Below are 18,016 nucleotides of genomic sequence, written 5' to 3'. Positions count from 1 at the left end.
CAGGCTCCAATCTGTGAGCACAAAGCCTGATGCAGGGCTTGAACTCACAAGCCATGAGATCATGACCTGAGCTGAAGTCGGATGCTTAACCAACTGAGCCACCCAGGCGCCCCATATATGCATATTTTTAAAATAAGTATTACTTGGCCATCTTGAATATCTATACCCCAACAGAGGTTGAATTGTGGTTTAGGGAAGCAGAAACATCAGTTCAACACTCCAGTTCTCTGTATTTGTTCATGTAAATTGGCCCAAATCATTCTTAGAGATGGACAGGTTGTAACTCATAAAGAACTCATGCACCCATAATTCAAGACACTACAAATGACACTCAAACACATCTTTTTATTATATACTAAATTTAAAAATACAAATCTTATTAAAAATGCTTATGAAACATTGTATACATAAGTACTGTCAAATACTATTGGATTATGACATTATGTACATTTGCTAAGGTTAATTAGAAACAGAACAAAGTACATAACTTTCCTGATAACGAATTTCAGAAGTCAAATATTTTAACATTTGGCAACTGTGAAGTAGTGATCTGCACAGGAAGATGTTTGCAGAGGTAAAATAGTAAGAAAACAAACGGAATAATGCAGATATTCCTGCCCTAAGTGTTAATAAGTAGCTCTCTTCCTCATCCTCTTCAGTCTCATTGTAACAGAAATTAAAGTGCACAAGACCACCAGGAATACTTGATTTGGTTGTACCCTAACATATACTACAGCCAACTGTGCTGCCATATTGAGGGCTTCAATTCTTTGTACTGTTCCTGAGGTTTTAGAAGCTAATTTTGAATGTGGCTAAGGGAAGAGAGGTCAATACTTTCTAAATTGCACCAAGTGGCCTTAAAGTGTAGAAACACCAAAGATAAAAATATTAATTTGGGAATAGATTCAAGAAAATTATCCCTGTCTACTTTGCCCTAGGAATAAAATTAAGATAAGAACCTAGTTTTACCTCTGGAAAATGCTTACTAAAAATCTGTTTCAAAAGATCAGACATGTACAGCAAGCACCACAATACTGTCGGTTACTATTCACCACTTATATACCACATCATAAATACCAGGCACAAACACCTGCCCTCTAAAGGTTCACGAGAAATATAGGTAGAAGCATGTTATTACTTGACACTAATTTTACTAATTAACATTAAGTGTAATTTGTAAAAATAGGTCACCACCATACAATCAAGGAAGAGGAGAAGGAAAGCTGCTAGTCTACAAAAGTGCTCCCTTTAGCTTTCAGACCCAATAGCTTAATGTTGGGTAAAACAAGATTGTAAAGTAAGGCCATCAGTTCTAAATTAGCTGATGATGCCATATATACATACTCACGTATATATGTTTAAATTTCAATTCTGATTTAACACTAATGTACTAGTACAAACCATTTATAGGAAACATTTTATGAGGCTTATTTACAAACACAATGAGTGACAAAGATACAGAAAATCAAAGAAACTGCAGACAAATATAGCCACTTAGCAACATAGTTCACTAAAGATAAGACAGATTTGCATAATATTTTTAAAAAACAAAGAAAAAAGTTTAGTAAGAAACCCCTACCATATACACCTATTGGTCATTGGACCTAAAAGGCAAATAAATGTAATGATCATGATTAAGTTTTTATTACTGTCTCATTGACATATCAATATGAGGTCTACTCAGAGTACTACCTACAAATACAGTCTCTCATGATTTGATGAGAATATTAAGTTATTGAATACATTTTTAACTCCCATGGCACATCACACTTGATAACACTAATAAGGTAGCTTTAGATAACACTTAAATCATGATTATGAATGTTTAATTGAATATTTTCCTTTCTGTAGCTGTGAAATGTAAAGCTTAGATTTGCTTCCATCAGGCCTCTTAAACCAAACTTCATCATGGTTAATTGTTGTAATTACAGCACTAAAAAAGGGGGGGAGAAAAGGAAGGAATGAATGAATCGCAATATGCCGCCTCCACTCATTTTAGAGTAACTAGTTATAAAACCAAAATAACTGGACTGTAAGAGTAGATTCAGGTATATAATTATCATTTACCACAATGCTGCTGCATTATCAGCAGGGCATGCTGTCAAAAACATCACATTCAGCAATCTCTTTTCTTCCCTTGATAGAATTGGTCATGTTTACTATTAGACTATTAAATGCGCATCATTCCTACTACATCCCTAGCCCCCCATCACCTCCCCAAGAAAACACAGTGGAACTAAGAACACTAAATATATAGTATTACACCTCCAGTTCAGATCAGCCCTGGCTGTAGGATATCTTTCAAATACCAGACCCTAATTCCCAGTATTTCCCAGTATCAAACCATCTGTGGTACTTGTATGGGTTCTTTTTTGACACTACTTATCCAGTATGTAGAAATAGTTTTAAAAACAGATTTGTGTTTAACCCTCTTATACTATTTCATCTCTTTTTAAATCACATTTATGCTAAGCAGTAAGGAGAATGCCTTAAAAGTAGTAAGATAAAGCAAAGAATCTAGGGGCATCACATATAACCTAGTAATTAGCTCAATGGGCTTCTCTGAGAAAAGTTACTATACACAATGCTCCTAGGATCCTAAAATTTTAAAGATGAAATTACAATTCAAGTAAAACCACATTTGGAAAATGAGTATTCTTCACTAAATACTAACACTTCATTTACCATTCATAGCTAGAAAAAGACACCTTCTTACTGTAGAAGGCTACCACTCTGAGAATTAAATCCTAAACTACTGAAGGAACAGAAACAATAATTAGCATTAATAGTTTCCAAATGAGTGACAAAACTTAGATAAACCAGATAAAACTTAGAAGGCTATAGGGGCACCCGGCTGGCTCAGTCAGTGGAGTGTGTAACTCTTGATCTTAGGGTTGTGGGACTGAGCCCCACACTGGCTGTAGAGATTATTTTAAAAAAATAAAGTCTTAAAAAAAACAACTTAGAAGCCTATATAGATAATTATATAAACCTTACTTAAGCCAGACTGAGTTTTTTAAAAGGCAGCTTTTAGTTTTCAAGTTGTATTGTAATTACTGTTACTCTTAAGGTTTTCATGAATTTTCCATTACTTTCCTACTCTAACTGATACACATTCTTGGTGTCCAAAATACTGTAACACCCAAAAAAAAAAGTTAAGGATTAATATGCCCACCAAAAACTTGTAATGGTCTGATTTAAAGATCATAATATTAAAACCCTGACAATTCATCTATTATAATAACTAACAGATAGGACCACTTACCTGACTAAATAATTCCAACATTTCCTCTTGTGTTAATGCTTGTGCTCAAGAACTTAATATGTGACACTGGTGTATAAATATTAACACTGGTGTACATACATGCTAAACAAATCCTATGCCAAGAGAAAGGAAGGATCCATAGGCAAATAATGGTGCGTTACGAATGCACTACGGACAAGGCAAATATTTATTGACAACAATTGTAAATTTTAATACTGAGCAACACTGAAATGATAGTTTTTACCTTGTAGGACATTCATCTTTTTTATCAATACATATTGTTTGTCCACGTATATACCATTCACCATCATAATATAATCTTCCTTCTTCAGATCTAGCACTGTGCAGATGTTTTTCCAGTTTCACAGGCGCTAAAGGGATCAGTTCAAAAACTGTTACATTAATAAGACATTGTCAGAAGAACAAAAGTGCAGAACATTAAGAAGTAACACCAATCCATGCATATATGTGAAAAAAACACTAAAAATAGTTCTTAGATATTAAGTCCAAATCTAATAGAAATAAGAGAATTTAATTTCTTACATTTCTTTATAGAATTCACTAAGTTTTAATATAACTACAAAATGAAGCTGTACAATGTACGATAAATCATCGGTGAACTAGACAAGTGCCAGAAGAAGGGGAAGCAGTTACATTATCAATTATGAGTGCCAATTTTAAGTAGGATTTAAGACATCATAATTCCAAGAGTAGTGTTCACTAATGAAACGAAACCACTGATGGGGGGGGAGAGCTCTTTAGTATGTGGATGACTTAATGGCCCTGATCCAACAAGTCTCCACAGAAGAGATCCCTGAACTTAGGTTATATGACTTACGTTCTGTCTTCACTCTGTGTGGACCCAGTGTAGCCATCGCCTAATTAAAAAAAGAAGACATTGACTGAGTTTACAGACTGAAAGTATGTTTGGGGGTCTATTTAATGTATACAACACTACTCAGGACCTCAAATAACTAACAGTGAAATGTAATCTTCAGCGACTCTGATAAATTGTTAATGTCTAAGACCATAAGGAATATGTATATGTAAAGAACAACCATTTCTCCTAGAGGTGTTATCAATACCTGAAATGATCTCTCTCAACTAAGAAGTTTCTGAAAACGGAAAAATTTTAAGAAAAATAAGTCTCCACCTTCAAACAAGCACAGAAAATTTTGTAATTCTTGAATGTTTAATGACAGAACACAAGACATACGATAAAGTTCAAATACCCACTTTGAATTCATTCAACAGGTATTTATTGAGTGCCTTCAGTGAGCCAGGACTGGGCTAAGGACTAGGCACAAAAAGGTTATTTATTATTTTGGGGCAACCTAAATAAATGCTTTTCTGTACTTTTACATAAATTATTAATTACATTATTACAGGAAAAAATACAATCAAATTGCTGACATGTCTCTCAAAATATTTTTGCAATCCACTGTTACCTGTATTAGTATTAACTGCCATTAAGAGAATGTTGCAAAGTAAAGCATATTAACAGTAATATTTTGATGTAGTAGTGAAAAACCACAGAATCTTAAAAAAGTAGACTATAAGAAGATACTTGTATTCCATTGCTCTTTAATCATACCTTCCTAATTGTTGTCCAGTCTTCAAGAATATCAAGATCTTGTAGCATATAAACTATATACGGACGTGGAAAAGTCAAGGTCAATTTAGCTGTAAGAATTTCACACTTTGAGTTGTATTTCCAAACTTCCGTTTTTCAGAGAATTAGAACAGTGATTTCTGGACATAATCCTTTGGCAGGCTGAATTTTAACTTCAAATTAGTCTCCAAAAAACTTAGTACCAGGATAAATATATTCCAATATTTTAGATGCTATAAACCATATTCTCTTAATTCTTTGATATCATTGATTGTAAGACATACCACCAACCTAATCACTGTATTGAGGTGGGAATGGGAAAAGGTAGTGGGGTTAGGGGAGGGCACCACAGGGAACACCAAGATCGAAAGCATATATTATTTTAATTTAAAAACATTCCGGAGCCCCTGGGTGGCTCAGTCGGTTATGCGTCAGACTTCAGTTCAGGTCATGATCTCACAGTCTGTGAGTTCGAGCCCCTCATCAGGCTCTGTGCTAAGAGCTCGGAGCCTGGAGCCTGCTTCAGATTCTGTGTCTCCTCTCTCTCTGCCCCTCCCCTGCTCATGCTTGGTCTCTCTCTCTCTCTCTCAAAAATAAATAAACATTAATTTTTTTTTTTTTTTAGGATCTTGGGAATATTTTTTTTTTTGAAATTTATTGCCAAATTGGTTTCCATACAACACCCAATGCTCATCCCAAAAGGTGCCCTCCTCAATACCCATCACCCATCCTCCCCTCCCTCCCACCCCCCATCAACCCTCAGTTTGTTCTCAGTTTTTAAGAGTCTCTTATGTTTGGCTGTCTCCCGCTCTAACCTCTTTTTTTTTTTTTTTTTTTTTTTTTTTTAATTTTAAAGACACTCCAATTTCAGAAACATTGAAAGTGTTAAAAAATAAACATATGAATTAAACAATCATGCTATAAAGAGCTAGTTCATATCAAAGCCTTTGCGAACTACAAAGCCATATTAATGGCTCAACTTCTACTCCCTTTAGAGTAGTAAACTCCCTCCCTACCCCTCTTAATCCTAAACTATATCCTTCTGCCTTCATTCAGTTTTAGAAGTCATCTTTTTCCTATTATAGAATCATGTAAATAAAGTCAGTGTATACTAATAAAAATTACAAAGATATGCACAATGCAAAACCATATGCACCAAGGCAAAAACAAATTTAGAAAAGGATATCTGAAACAACAACTGGCTTCTTTTTGTCAGGACTGAAAGGATCCTTCCTCTTTTTTCTTGACTGAAGCTCATCATTCCACAGCTCTGGCAAGTAAATAAAATTGAGTGTTAGCTGATTTCTGGAGATCAAAGTGGGGGAAAAGGCTATGTAATTTCATGGTAGCAAAATTTCACTGATAGTATATATATGTGACTATGTAATTTCCTGAGCAACTATATATTTATAAAATTTCCTCTGCCTTTATTAAAGTAAAAAATCAACTTGGCACTTAATGACTAATAACTGATGAACCACAGGTCAGGTACTTTGTTAAATATACATTACATGCATTGCATCCTCTAATCCTCAAAGCTATCTCTGAGACAGGTAGTCCTATTATTTCAATTTTACAGATAAGGAGACTGATTTAGAAAAGCTAAAGTAACTGTCACTCATATTCACCCAACTAGTAGGGATAGGGGCTCATCTGACTCCACTGTGCCTACCAAGAAATAAAACTTTTAAGAGGTAAAGTAATACACACAAATGACCTGTAGGATAACCCAATACATCTTCAACCCACTGTAGAAAGCTTTTCCATAATACCCCTGAAAATACCAGTTTCTCACTGGACTGATCTAATTATTAAGAAGTTTTTCCTTTTTCTCAGACAAAAATCTACCTCCCTGTAATTTCTATCTAGTTTGTGTGTTACCAAGAAGAAAAGATTTTTATTCCTTCTTCCACCTGATCTTTCAAGATTTAGAGGGAAGAACATATGCTGTAGTTGTCTTTCAATACTATTCATACATTATAACAATATCTTTATTATTCTTACAATATACTGTTCTTACTTCTATAGTTCCTGTCACACTTTCCTTTTGTCCCTTTTCATGTGCTCCATTTTCTGTCTTTCTGAAATGTGAATTCAAATCAAAGCAACAATCACAAACCTATCAAGTTCTTTAGAAGCCTCCCCCTTTCCCCTCTTATTAGGACTTCATTTACATAACATTTATATTAGGAGACTAGGATATTATGAGACACTCCAGTAAGCCACAGGTTCAGTGTCACTTAAAGTAAATATCACACATATCACACCACATCATTCCCATTACCTGAGGTAATTATCTTTTTTTTTTTTTTTTTTTTAAAGAGCATGCATTCACAAGCACACATGAGTGGGGGAGGGCCAGAGAGGAGGGAGAGAGAATTCCAAGCTGGCTCCAAGCCCAGCACAATGCTGGGCTCAGTCTCACGACTGACCGTGAGACCATGACCTAAGCTGACATCAAGAGTTGGACACTTAACCAACTGAGCCACCCAGGCGCTCCCACCTGAGGTAATATCAATGCTGTGCCTATCCTCTTCAAGCCTTCTTATCTTCTCCTCCAGTTCACTCTGGACTGTATCATATAACAAAAGCTTTTCACTCTGAAAAAAAAAAAAACAGATTATGCTTAAGTAGAAATAAAAAATCAGTCCATCTTAACTGTGAGTACTAACTTACTCTTAAAGTACTTTAACACATGATGCTTTTGTTTGCTAACTTAAAACCTTTAAAGATAAAATGCCAAATACATGAAAGAAATAAAACCAGAAAGCACAGAATCTAAATACATATTTAAACACATACAATTAAATTGTTTAAGAACATCTAAATTTATATGTGGTATGGAGATGAATGTTTATTAAAAAAACTAGTAAGCTCCCATGGCCTCTTTTAAGTATAACCAGGTCCTACCTGTCCGTATAATGGAGAACCTGTCCTATAAAGTGTGTCATTATAAAATGGGTGTTTTCTTTTTGCAACAGTAATTGGGCCTTTATTCCTCACTAATATCTCAACATATTAAAATAGACCACTGTAACACAAAGAGATTCAAGTATGAATTCTATAATCGTTTAAAACAATCTAATTATAGTCAAAATCGTAAAACTATACACTACATCCAAAAGACTATTTACTGGCAAATCAGACTAGAACCCAGGTCTACTAGTTCTAGCCAATTGTTCTCTTAATTATAAAACACCATATGCCTTGTTTTAAAATCCATAAAAGGTACATAAGTATAACATATAGATTCGTTATATAAAAAGCTTCTGACAGATTCCCAACCCACCACATGCTTACTCTAGTAAGTATAGTAGGCTCCTGAGACATAGATACGGCGTTCTGGTAGAGACTATTGGAATACAGGTAGATAGGATTTCTTGTGAAAGGCACAAGCCACACCCACTTGGCAGCACTGCTAAGTGTGAATCATTAAGTCCTCTCTTACAGGTTTGAAATTTAGAGTCTACACATGCTTGAAGGTTCTCGTGAGTGGTAGAGAGAAGATAGCTTTTGTCAATTTGAGGCGAGCCAGGACCTAGAGAAAGCAAAGCTGAAGAAGACTAAAACTAGATCTCATATGAAAAATCTTCCAGGCTGCTCTCTAAACTGACTTCTTTTTGGTTGTTTCCTCTGCCTTTGGTAAACTGTTATGAAATATTCCGGCCTTATCTACATTGTGCTACAAGCATTGGGAAACATTATATACCAGAGAAAAATGGACAGCAGGCCCCAGTCACAGTCAAGAGAGTGTGACAACTATAAATAGATCCAGATTCTTCAACCAAAGAGGACTCTGAATGCAGAGTGAAAGTGATAAAGATTTTAAGAATATGAAACCTTAACTGCTGCAGTCTCTTTCCTTGTTACTGATAAATTTGCTCTAGGCCAAGCAAAAATTCTAAAATGAGTCCACTAATGGACTTTCCTTATAAAAACAAAAAAACACCACCACAATGGGCCTGAAATGTTTGATGCTTTGAAGGCATCTCTAAAGATATAAGTTACAGTTTAAAAAAATGTTTTTAAACATTTTATTTTATGTTTTGAGAGAGACAGAGCACAAGCAGGGAAGGGGCAGAGAGGGAGACACAGAATCAGAAGCAGGCTCCAGGCTCTGAGCTGTCAGCACAGGGCCCAATGCGGGGCTGGAACCCACAAGTGCGGAGAGATCATGACCTAAGCCTAAGTCAGATGCTCAACCGACTGAGCCACCCAGGTGCCCCTAAGTTACAGTTTAAAGTGTACAAATAGAAGTGTCTTGAATCTATTCTCAGTCTTATTTCTTTGTCCTTGTCTCCCTATCCCCAAGCCCATAAGCCCTCAAAAGACTTTCCTGAATTGGAAAAGAAGTCATTGAGGAAGCAGCTAGAGGACACCTAGAAAAGAAAGGCTCATCCAAATTCCCTTGCTTTGGTGCTTGTAGAGACTTCTTTGTTCAATAGGTAATTTAGTTTATTTAAAATACTTATATATTTGTCTTCAAGGTCCCATATCCTTCCAATCTCCACACCTAACTTCCCTTTGAACGTGGACAGGAGTTAGTGACTCACTTCTAATGGATAGAACGTGGTAGAAATCTAGGTCATAAAAAACATCGTCGCTTCAGTCTTGTCTCTTGGATCACTCGCTCTGAGAGATGCCAGTCACCAGGTCATGGGGCTCTCAGGCAGTCTTTGGAAAGACCCAAATGACTAAGGCTTGCAACCAAAAACCATTAAAACCTGCCAGCCTTGTGAGTGAGTCACCTTGGAAGCAGATCCTCCAGCCCCCAGTCAAGCCTTCAGCTAACTGCTTCACTGGCTGACCTCTTTACTGCATCTTTATGGGACTCCCTAAGGCAGAACCAATCAGCTAAGCTGCTCCCAAATTCCTGGCCACAGACACTGCAAAATAACAAATGTTTATTGTTGTTTTAAGTCACTAAGTTTTAGGGTAATTTATTATAACCAATTGGTTATATTGTATTGGATAACCAATACAAGAGGTCTCAAAAAACTTACTCCTATACACCTTGTCCCAAGAAGCCACTCTACCCAAATGAAAAGGAGAAGGAGATCTAGTGGGAATGATCTAGCGGGAAAGATCTAGCAGGAATTTCTACGGTGGTGGTGAAGACACACCCACAAAGACAGATGCTGCTGGCTTAGAAAGCATCTGAAGGAGGCTGCAGGATGGAGCAGGAGGACAGGGGATCTAGGGGTAAAGGGGATGCTCCTCATGGATTATCTGATGCATTTGATCACAGGGAAAACAGCATCAGCGGGGCTTTCATAGATCTGCTAGAGCTCTGAGAAGAATTGACAAATAAGACTAAAAGTAAATGAAGCAATTATTAATTCCAAGGCTACAAATAGAGTTGTACAAGGAGGGCAGTTTGAGCACAGTATAACTCTTGGCTCAACAAACAATATTTACAGTTACAACAAAAACAAAAACTGAGACATAACAGTGTAAGAATGGGATGAGGGAAACTATTATGGAATCTTTAGCTTTCATAACAGGACACAAATAGATAATATTTAAAACTGATACTATTTAGAATTATGAGGGCAAATTCCAGAAGCAGTAACTAAAAGAGGTAACCGCTGCTGGGACGTAGAATTTAGAGATGGGAGAGGGGGCTGCTGTGTTTCATTAGAGGCCTGTGTTTTCAGAAATATGTACACACATTACCTGCTAAAAACAAATGTTTAAAAGTATTTAAGCTGTATTAGCTAAGTATTTAGAGCTGTAGGGAAATCCTCATAAAATGCTGCCTGTAAAAAAGTTATGATACAAAATAGTATATATAGTCATACCAGTGATATGAAAATCAATTATACACACATACACGTAACAGATTTCCTCTGCTTGGTAGACTATAGTTCGTTGCATTTCCTCCTTTAGACCTATTTCTCAAGTTTTGTTAGTACTTATTAACGTTATAATCAGAAAAAAATTAAATAAATAGATAACCAAAGTCAGAGCCCTAAAGAGCCTCAATCTTCTCAAAAACTAGAATCCTGGGGCGCCTGGGTGGCTTGGTCGGTTAAGCATCCGACTTTGGCTCGAGTCATGATCTCGCAGTCTGTGAGTTCGAGCCCCGCGTCGGGCTCTGTGCTGACAACTCAGGGCCTGGAGCCTGCTTCAGATTCTGTGTCTCCCTCTCTCTCTGCTCCTCTCCTGTTCATGCTCTGTCTCTCTCTGTCTCAAAAATAAATAAATGTTAAAAAAAAAAAATTTTTTTTTTTTTAAATTAGAATCCTAACCCTGAACCCTCAGGGTCTGAGATCTTGCCACCACCTGCTGTTGATCTTAACACTCATCTCCAGCTCTGTGGGGAGGCTTAAATGAGAGAACCTAAAAAAAGCATCACCACCTGTCCCAGTGTCTGGCACACTGTAGTATTCTATAAATGTGATCTCCTTCCTTATTTTGACACAAACCATCTGCTAACTCGATTGCCTCTGTGGTGTTCTGGCATGCGCTCTGTATGTATACCCACACGAACATGTCTAATCTCTGGTCCTGGCCCCTCTTTCTACCTGCTGCTAATCAAACTTATTTTGACAATTGGCAGTGAATCTGCCTTCTTCCCACTTCCAGTGCCTCTCAGTTATTTCTATATGAGCCAAATGTAGAACTAAGAAATAAGCAAATAAAAAGCCCTGAATAACAAAGTTCAGATTTAATGGTAAATTGCATGAATGACTAGAAACATCAAAGGATTTCAGTCCTGGTTCTGCTGCTAATTGTGTGACCCCATGCAAATTACTTAACCTCTCTGAGCCCCATTCATAAAATCAAGATAATTCCTTTCATAAGGTGTGGTAAGAATTAAAATGAGCGTGAATATAAAATTTATAACACTCTAAGTTCCCTTCCAGCCTTTATTTCCTCTGTCTAAAATGCCCTTGAACCACTGGTGAGTATTATATAAGTAAATAGATCATTTATAATATTAATATTAAGCATTTAAAAAACAAGCCATACCTAAATTAGAAGAAATTTAGGTAAATAATTGGCATTTCTATGGAGGAGGGAAGACTTTCAAAGCTGAAAAATGATGGAAGAGAAAGAAATATATTTGTCTATGTAAAAAATATTATTTGAAAATACCTTGTGGACTTTTATTTCTGACAATATAGATGAGATATTGTCAAAACAAAAACAAAAATACTTGGGGCGCCTGGGTGGCGCAGTCGGTTGGGCGTCCGACTTCAGCCAGGTCACGATCTCACGGTCCGTGAGTTCGAGCCCCGCGTCAGGCTCTGGGCTGATGGCTCAGAGCCTGGAGCCTGTTTCAGATTCTGTGTCTCCCTCTCTCTCTGCCCCTCCCCCGTTCATGCTCTGTCTCTCTCTGTCCCAAAAATAAATAAACGTTGAAAAAAAAAAAAAAAAAATTAAAAAAAAAAAAAAATACTCAAAACCAAACAGAACTTCCCAACATACCTAGACAGATATTCTAAATAAAATACCACAAACATCTTTTTAAAAGTATAGTTAAGCTCTTAAAAAAAGTAAGAGATATCCTCAAGGACCAAAAATAAAGAGCTAAAAACCAGCATGCTAACCTGGTTTGAAGCTATGGTTTCCTTGAGGTTATTTGCAGGTGTCAATAACCTAGAGGCATGGTTTTTAGTGGCTGTTTGGGAAAAAGATCTGGGGCCTAAGCAAAGCAGGGACACAAGAACTGGGATTCCTGCATAGCTCTGAAGGGTTATACCTTCAAGGAAAAGGCAGACTAGAAAAGATTCGCCTGAGGGAAATGCCTATGTGTCAGGCAATAAATGGAAAAGAAGTTTTTCCAGCAAATATGTCATCTTGGGCCTGACCTCTACATATCTGAGATTCAAATATAGATTACCTGCATCTTCTAGGAAATTACAAGCCAAAAAATTAAAGCAGATGTGCTATTGGCACAGCAGGATGCCTAGTTCAAACAAACTAGCAGAAATAAAAGCAGATACTATCTGAAGAACCACATCCTCTGTCCAAGGCTCACAGAATTCCTAACAATAAAGCCTGCTATAGTCCAGAATCATGAAATAAGGAAAAAAGCTGTGAGATTTGTCAGAAATTTAAAAAAACACACACACACAGCAGAAATAGACTCTGAAGAACTTCAGATAATGTTATATTAAATATAATGAAAATGAAAGAAAGGCAATACCAGAAAAGATAATATCTGAGAAACTCCAGAATGAGTGTAAAACAAATTCTTAGATTCAGAGCGCATAACAAATCCAAGTAAGGAGAGAAAAATAATCTCTGTGGAGACACACTGTAAAGGAACTGAATAACAACAATAAAAAAGGCTTAAAAGTAGCTAGTGAAAGGAAGGAAAATAAAGTTATCTAAAAATGGGACTTCTAAGCAGACTGTGGAAAGTAAAACCCTAAAAATGCTAAGAGGAAACAATTGTCATCCTACAATGTTTTATCCCCTTGAACTGTCCTTCCAGAATTATTACAAATAAACCTATTTTGGACAAATAAAAACTGAGCTTACCACTAAGGGACTCTCTGAAGAAATGTTAGGATGTTCTTCAAGAAGCAAAGAATGAATATGCAAGGAGGGGTTGCAACTCAAAAACAGTGAGCAAAAAAAACTAGTAAAGTACGCATAAACCTAAAAAGAACTACGTCAACTAAATCTAGGAGATCAAAATAATGCTTCATTTGAAAGGTAAAAAAGCAAAATGGAACTAAAGTACTGAAAACTGTAACTTGTACTTTGGCGGGAGTATCTAGAGTTAGTTCAAGTGTCCTTTAATTCAAGAGGAGGACAGAGTTATTAATATTTGATTCTAATGTAGATATGCATGGTGAAAAATTAAGCTAATCATTATAGAAATAGAAAGTATAAATGTATGATAACAAGTTTTAAAACTCAATAAATCACACACAGCCAGGAAAGGTCAGAGAATAAAAAAGGATAAAGCAGAAAAAATAGAAAATATAAAACAGGTTGGTATTAAATATCAAAAAATCACTACAAATATGATTGGACTAAATTTACCAGTTAATAGACAGGGATTCTTAAAATAGTTTTTAAATCAACACATTAGCTCTTTATTTACAAATAACATGCCTATAATATACCATAAGAAAGTTGGAAGAAAAAAAGAATAGAATAAAATGAAGAATAAAATTTGGCCAGTAAATGCCAGGCCAAATAAAACTACAGAAGCTATTTTAATTATCAGACAAAATAGACTTTGAGGCAAAAATCATTGTTACAGAGTAAAGTGCTTTTAAAAAGGATAAAATGTTACACTTATTAAGAAATATAAAAATTCTAAAATAAACTGGTAGATATATAAACCATGAGAAATTAACATATGCCATTTACAATAGCATAAAAAAGAACAAAATACTTAGGAATAAATTAAGGAAATGAAAGACTTGTATACTGAAAACTATAAAACACTGATGAAAGAAATACAAATAAATCAAGACCTTCCTAGACTGGAAGACTTAATATTGTTTAAAAAGTCCATACTAAAGTGATTCACAAATTCAATGCAATCTCTATAAAATCTCAATGGAATTTTTTTTTACAGAAATAGAAAAAAAGACTAAAATTAATATGGAACCACACACACACACACACACACACACACACACACACACACCCCAAAGAGCCAAAACAATCTGGAGAAAGAAAAAATGAGGCTTCACATGACCTAATTTCAAAATATATTACAAAGCTATGGAAATTAAAACAGTATGGTACTGGCATAAAGACAGGAATATAGACCAATGGAAAAGAGCTCAGAAATAAACCCATGAACACATGGTCACCTAATCTTCAACAAGGGTGCAAAGAATACATAATGGGGAAAGGCTAGTCTCTTCAACAAAGGTGGTGTGGAAAAAATTGGACAGCCACATGCAAAGGAATGAAATCTGACCCTTACCTTACACTATACACAAAAATAAATTCAAAACGGGTTAAAAATTTTAATGTAAAACCTGAAACTATAAAGCCCCTAGAAGAAAATATAAAGGATAAGCATCATGACACTGCTTTTAGCAATAATTTCTTGAATATGACACCAAAAGCACAGGGAACAAAAGCAGAAAGAGATAAATGGGATCATGTCAAACTAAAAAGCTTCTGCACAACAAAGGAACAATGAGAGTGGAAAGGCAACCTACCGAACGGGAGAAAACACTCAAAAATCATGTATCTGATAAAGGGTTAATAATATTAAAAACACATAAGGAACACAATTTATTTATTTTTTTAATCTTTATTTTTGAGAGAGAGAGAGATACATAGCATGCAGGGGAGGGGCAGAGAGAGTGGGAGACACAGAATCCGAAGCAGGCTCCAGGCTCCCAGCTGTCAACACAGAGACCAACACAGGGCTCGAACTCATGAACTGCAAGATTATGACCTGGGCTGAAGTCAGGATGCTTAACCAACTGAACCACCCAGGTGCCTCTAAAGAACTCAATTTAAAAATTAGGACTTGAATAGACCTTTCTCCAAAGAAGACATACAAATGGCCAAGAAGTACATGAAAAGATGTTCAACATCACTAATCATCAGAAAAACGCAAATTAAAATCAGTGTGCTATCACTTCACACCTATTAGTATGGCTGTTACCCAAAAACCAAAAGTTAAGTGTTGGTAAGGATATGGAGAAATTGGAACCCTTGTGCACAGATGGCAGAATTATAAAATAGTGTGGTCACTATGGAAAACAGTATGGAAGTTCCCTAAAAAATTAAAAATAGAACGAAATGATCCAGCAATTCTACTTCTGAGTATACTCCCAAAAGAACTGAAATCAGGATCTCAAAGAGATTTGCACTCCCATGTTCATTTCAGCACTATTCACAATGGCCAAGATGTGGAAAACAACCTAAATGTACACTGAAGGATGAATGTGTAAAGAAAATATGATATATACATACAATGAAATATTATTCAGTCAAAAAAATTAGAACATCCAGGGATGTCTGACTCTTACCTTGGTTCAGCTCATGATCTCACAGTTCCAGAGATCAAGCCACACATCTGGCTCTGCTCTGACAGCAAAGAGCCTTCTTGGGATATTCTCTCTCTCTCTCTCTCTCTCTCTCTCTCTCTCTCTCCTCTCTCTCTCTCTGCCTCTCCTCCACTCACACTCTTTCTCTCTTTCTCAAAATAAATAAACATTTTTTAAAAATTACGAAGTCCTGCCATGTGCTACAACATGGATCAACCCTGAGGATAATATACTAAATGAAATAAGCCAGTCACATACAGACAGGTATTGCATGATACCACTTATATAAGATATACAAACTAGTCAAACACGTAGAAGCAGAGAGTAGAATGGTGGTTGCCAAAGGCTAGGGGAAAGGGGACATGGAGAGTTGCTGTTCAATGGGTATAAAGTTTCAGTTATACATCATGATTAAGTTCTAGAGGTCTGTTGTACAAAAAGTGTGCCTATAGTTAAAAATATTGTATTACACACTCGATATTTGTTAATAGGATACATCTCATATTAAGTGTTCTTAACCACAGTTAAAAAAAATTTTTTTTAAGAAGAAAAAAGAAAAAGATAAAAGAAATTCCACAGGAGATAAGTTTCAGCCGGGAGCTCTGGAATCATGAGCATTCAGTCCCCAGGACTGTACCATCCTTTTTGATCAAAGGAATCCACAACAGTGGACATGCATTGTGGGGCATCTCATTATCAGTACCTTTGGCCTCCAGATCTGAAATGGTGAATGACTTTACTACTGTGAAAAGAACAGTATGTCGATTTTCTTAGGGCATAAAGAAGAAAACTAATAATAATAAAAAAACAATAAAGGAGGTATTAACAAATCCACCATCACACGGAGAATTCTAACACACCTCCTTCAGTAGCTGAAAGATGAAGCAGACAAAAAATTAGGATAAGTCCATACATAAATAAATGAACGGAAAGTGTTATGAGGAATAAGATACTCGCACAAAGTATTTCTCCCCAAAGTACTTATTAATCACAATAAGTAAAAAAAGTAAGTTTACTTAGAGAAACTTGGAAGACACCACACCGAAGTCAAGTGATTAAAGTGTACATCACCAATAATGGTACATGTCAAAATTGTGTGCTACCTAATAGAATTCAGTGAAAAAAACACATCACTATTGTGATATTCTTACTGAGAGGCAAAACCCAACTCTAATCATGAAGAAAAAGCAGACCAATTCAAAACTGACATTCTATATAATAACTGGACTGAAATTTTCAAATTTGTAAAGACCATGAAAGTCAAGGAAAGACTGAAGAATTGTTCTACATGGAAGGAAACAAGACATGACAACTAAATGCAAAGACAAAGACAAGTGATCCGAAGTGGATCTCTTTGCTCTAAAGGGTATTGTTGGGACAACGGCTGAAACTTAAATGGGGTCTGAGGATTAGACAGTAATAATGTATCAGTGTACATTTCCTGATTTTGATGATTATAGTATCGTTATACAGGAGAGTGTCCTTCATTTGTTGTATTCAGGGGTGATGGTGCATCATGTTGCCAACTCATTGTCATCTTCATCAGAAAAGTTCTTTTGTACTTTCTTGCAACTTTTCTATAAGTATGAGGCTGTTTAAAAATATACAAAGACAAGATGTACTAAGCACCCATGGAACTGATGAATGCAATCTTAACTATATATTTCCATGGAAAAGAAAAATATGGGATATTCCTAACTCATTTTATGGATCTTGAGATCAAATCAAGGACAGTATGAGACTTAAAAATTAAGTCTCACTGATAAACATAGAAATGAAGCTTCTAAACAAAATATTAGCAAACTGAATCTGGTAATTCACAGTAAAAATAATTATTCCAGGAATCCAAGGATGGTTTAACATTAGAAAATACATTAAGAGCAAAAAACATGACTAATTCAACAGATGTAGACAAAGCCTTTAATACAATATAACAACTATCATGGTAAAAAAAACAAAACAAAACAAAAAAACCTTAGAAAATAAGAAATAAAAGTAAATTTCCTTAACTTGATAAAGAGTATTTACCAAAACCCAACAGTAAATATTGGAAAACCATAAGAAGCACTCCCTTAAAATCAAGAACCCAACCACAATCTGCTTTCACTGCTTCTAGTTTATGATGTTCTATCAGTGCCACTAAGACAAAACAAA

General features: G+C 35.7%; 1 protein-coding gene across 2 annotated transcripts in view; it reads right to left on the bottom strand.

Annotated features, from left to right (window-relative positions):
• Positions 1 to 269: 269 nt before the first annotated feature.
• The window catches only part of BRMS1L (BRMS1 like transcriptional repressor), a 30,220-nt gene continuing 12,473 nt past the window's right edge, over positions 270 to 18,016 (bottom strand). The window contains exons 5-10 of one of the 2 annotated variants that reach the window (XM_042942996.1): positions 7,381 to 7,477; positions 6,064 to 6,147; positions 4,860 to 4,924; positions 4,104 to 4,143; positions 3,510 to 3,657; positions 270 to 1,933 (exon numbers count right to left, since the gene is read on the bottom strand). In XM_042942996.1, the coding sequence (XP_042798930.1) occupies positions 1,816 to 1,933; positions 3,510 to 3,657; positions 4,104 to 4,143; positions 4,860 to 4,924; positions 6,064 to 6,147; positions 7,381 to 7,477 (552 nt within the window). In that variant the 3' untranslated portion in view covers positions 270 to 1,815. The remainder of the gene's footprint in view (positions 1,934 to 3,509; positions 3,658 to 4,103; positions 4,144 to 4,859; positions 4,925 to 6,063; positions 6,148 to 7,380; positions 7,478 to 18,016) is intronic. The other variant, XM_042942997.1, reaches the window with a different exon arrangement.

The sequence above is a fragment of the Panthera leo genome, chromosome B3, assembly GCF_018350215.1.
Source record: "Panthera leo isolate Ple1 chromosome B3, P.leo_Ple1_pat1.1, whole genome shotgun sequence".
Classification (NCBI taxonomy): domain Eukaryota; kingdom Metazoa; phylum Chordata; class Mammalia; order Carnivora; family Felidae; genus Panthera; species Panthera leo.
The sequence above is the reverse complement of the archived record's forward strand: the minus strand, read 5'-3'. Positions and strand labels throughout refer to the sequence as shown.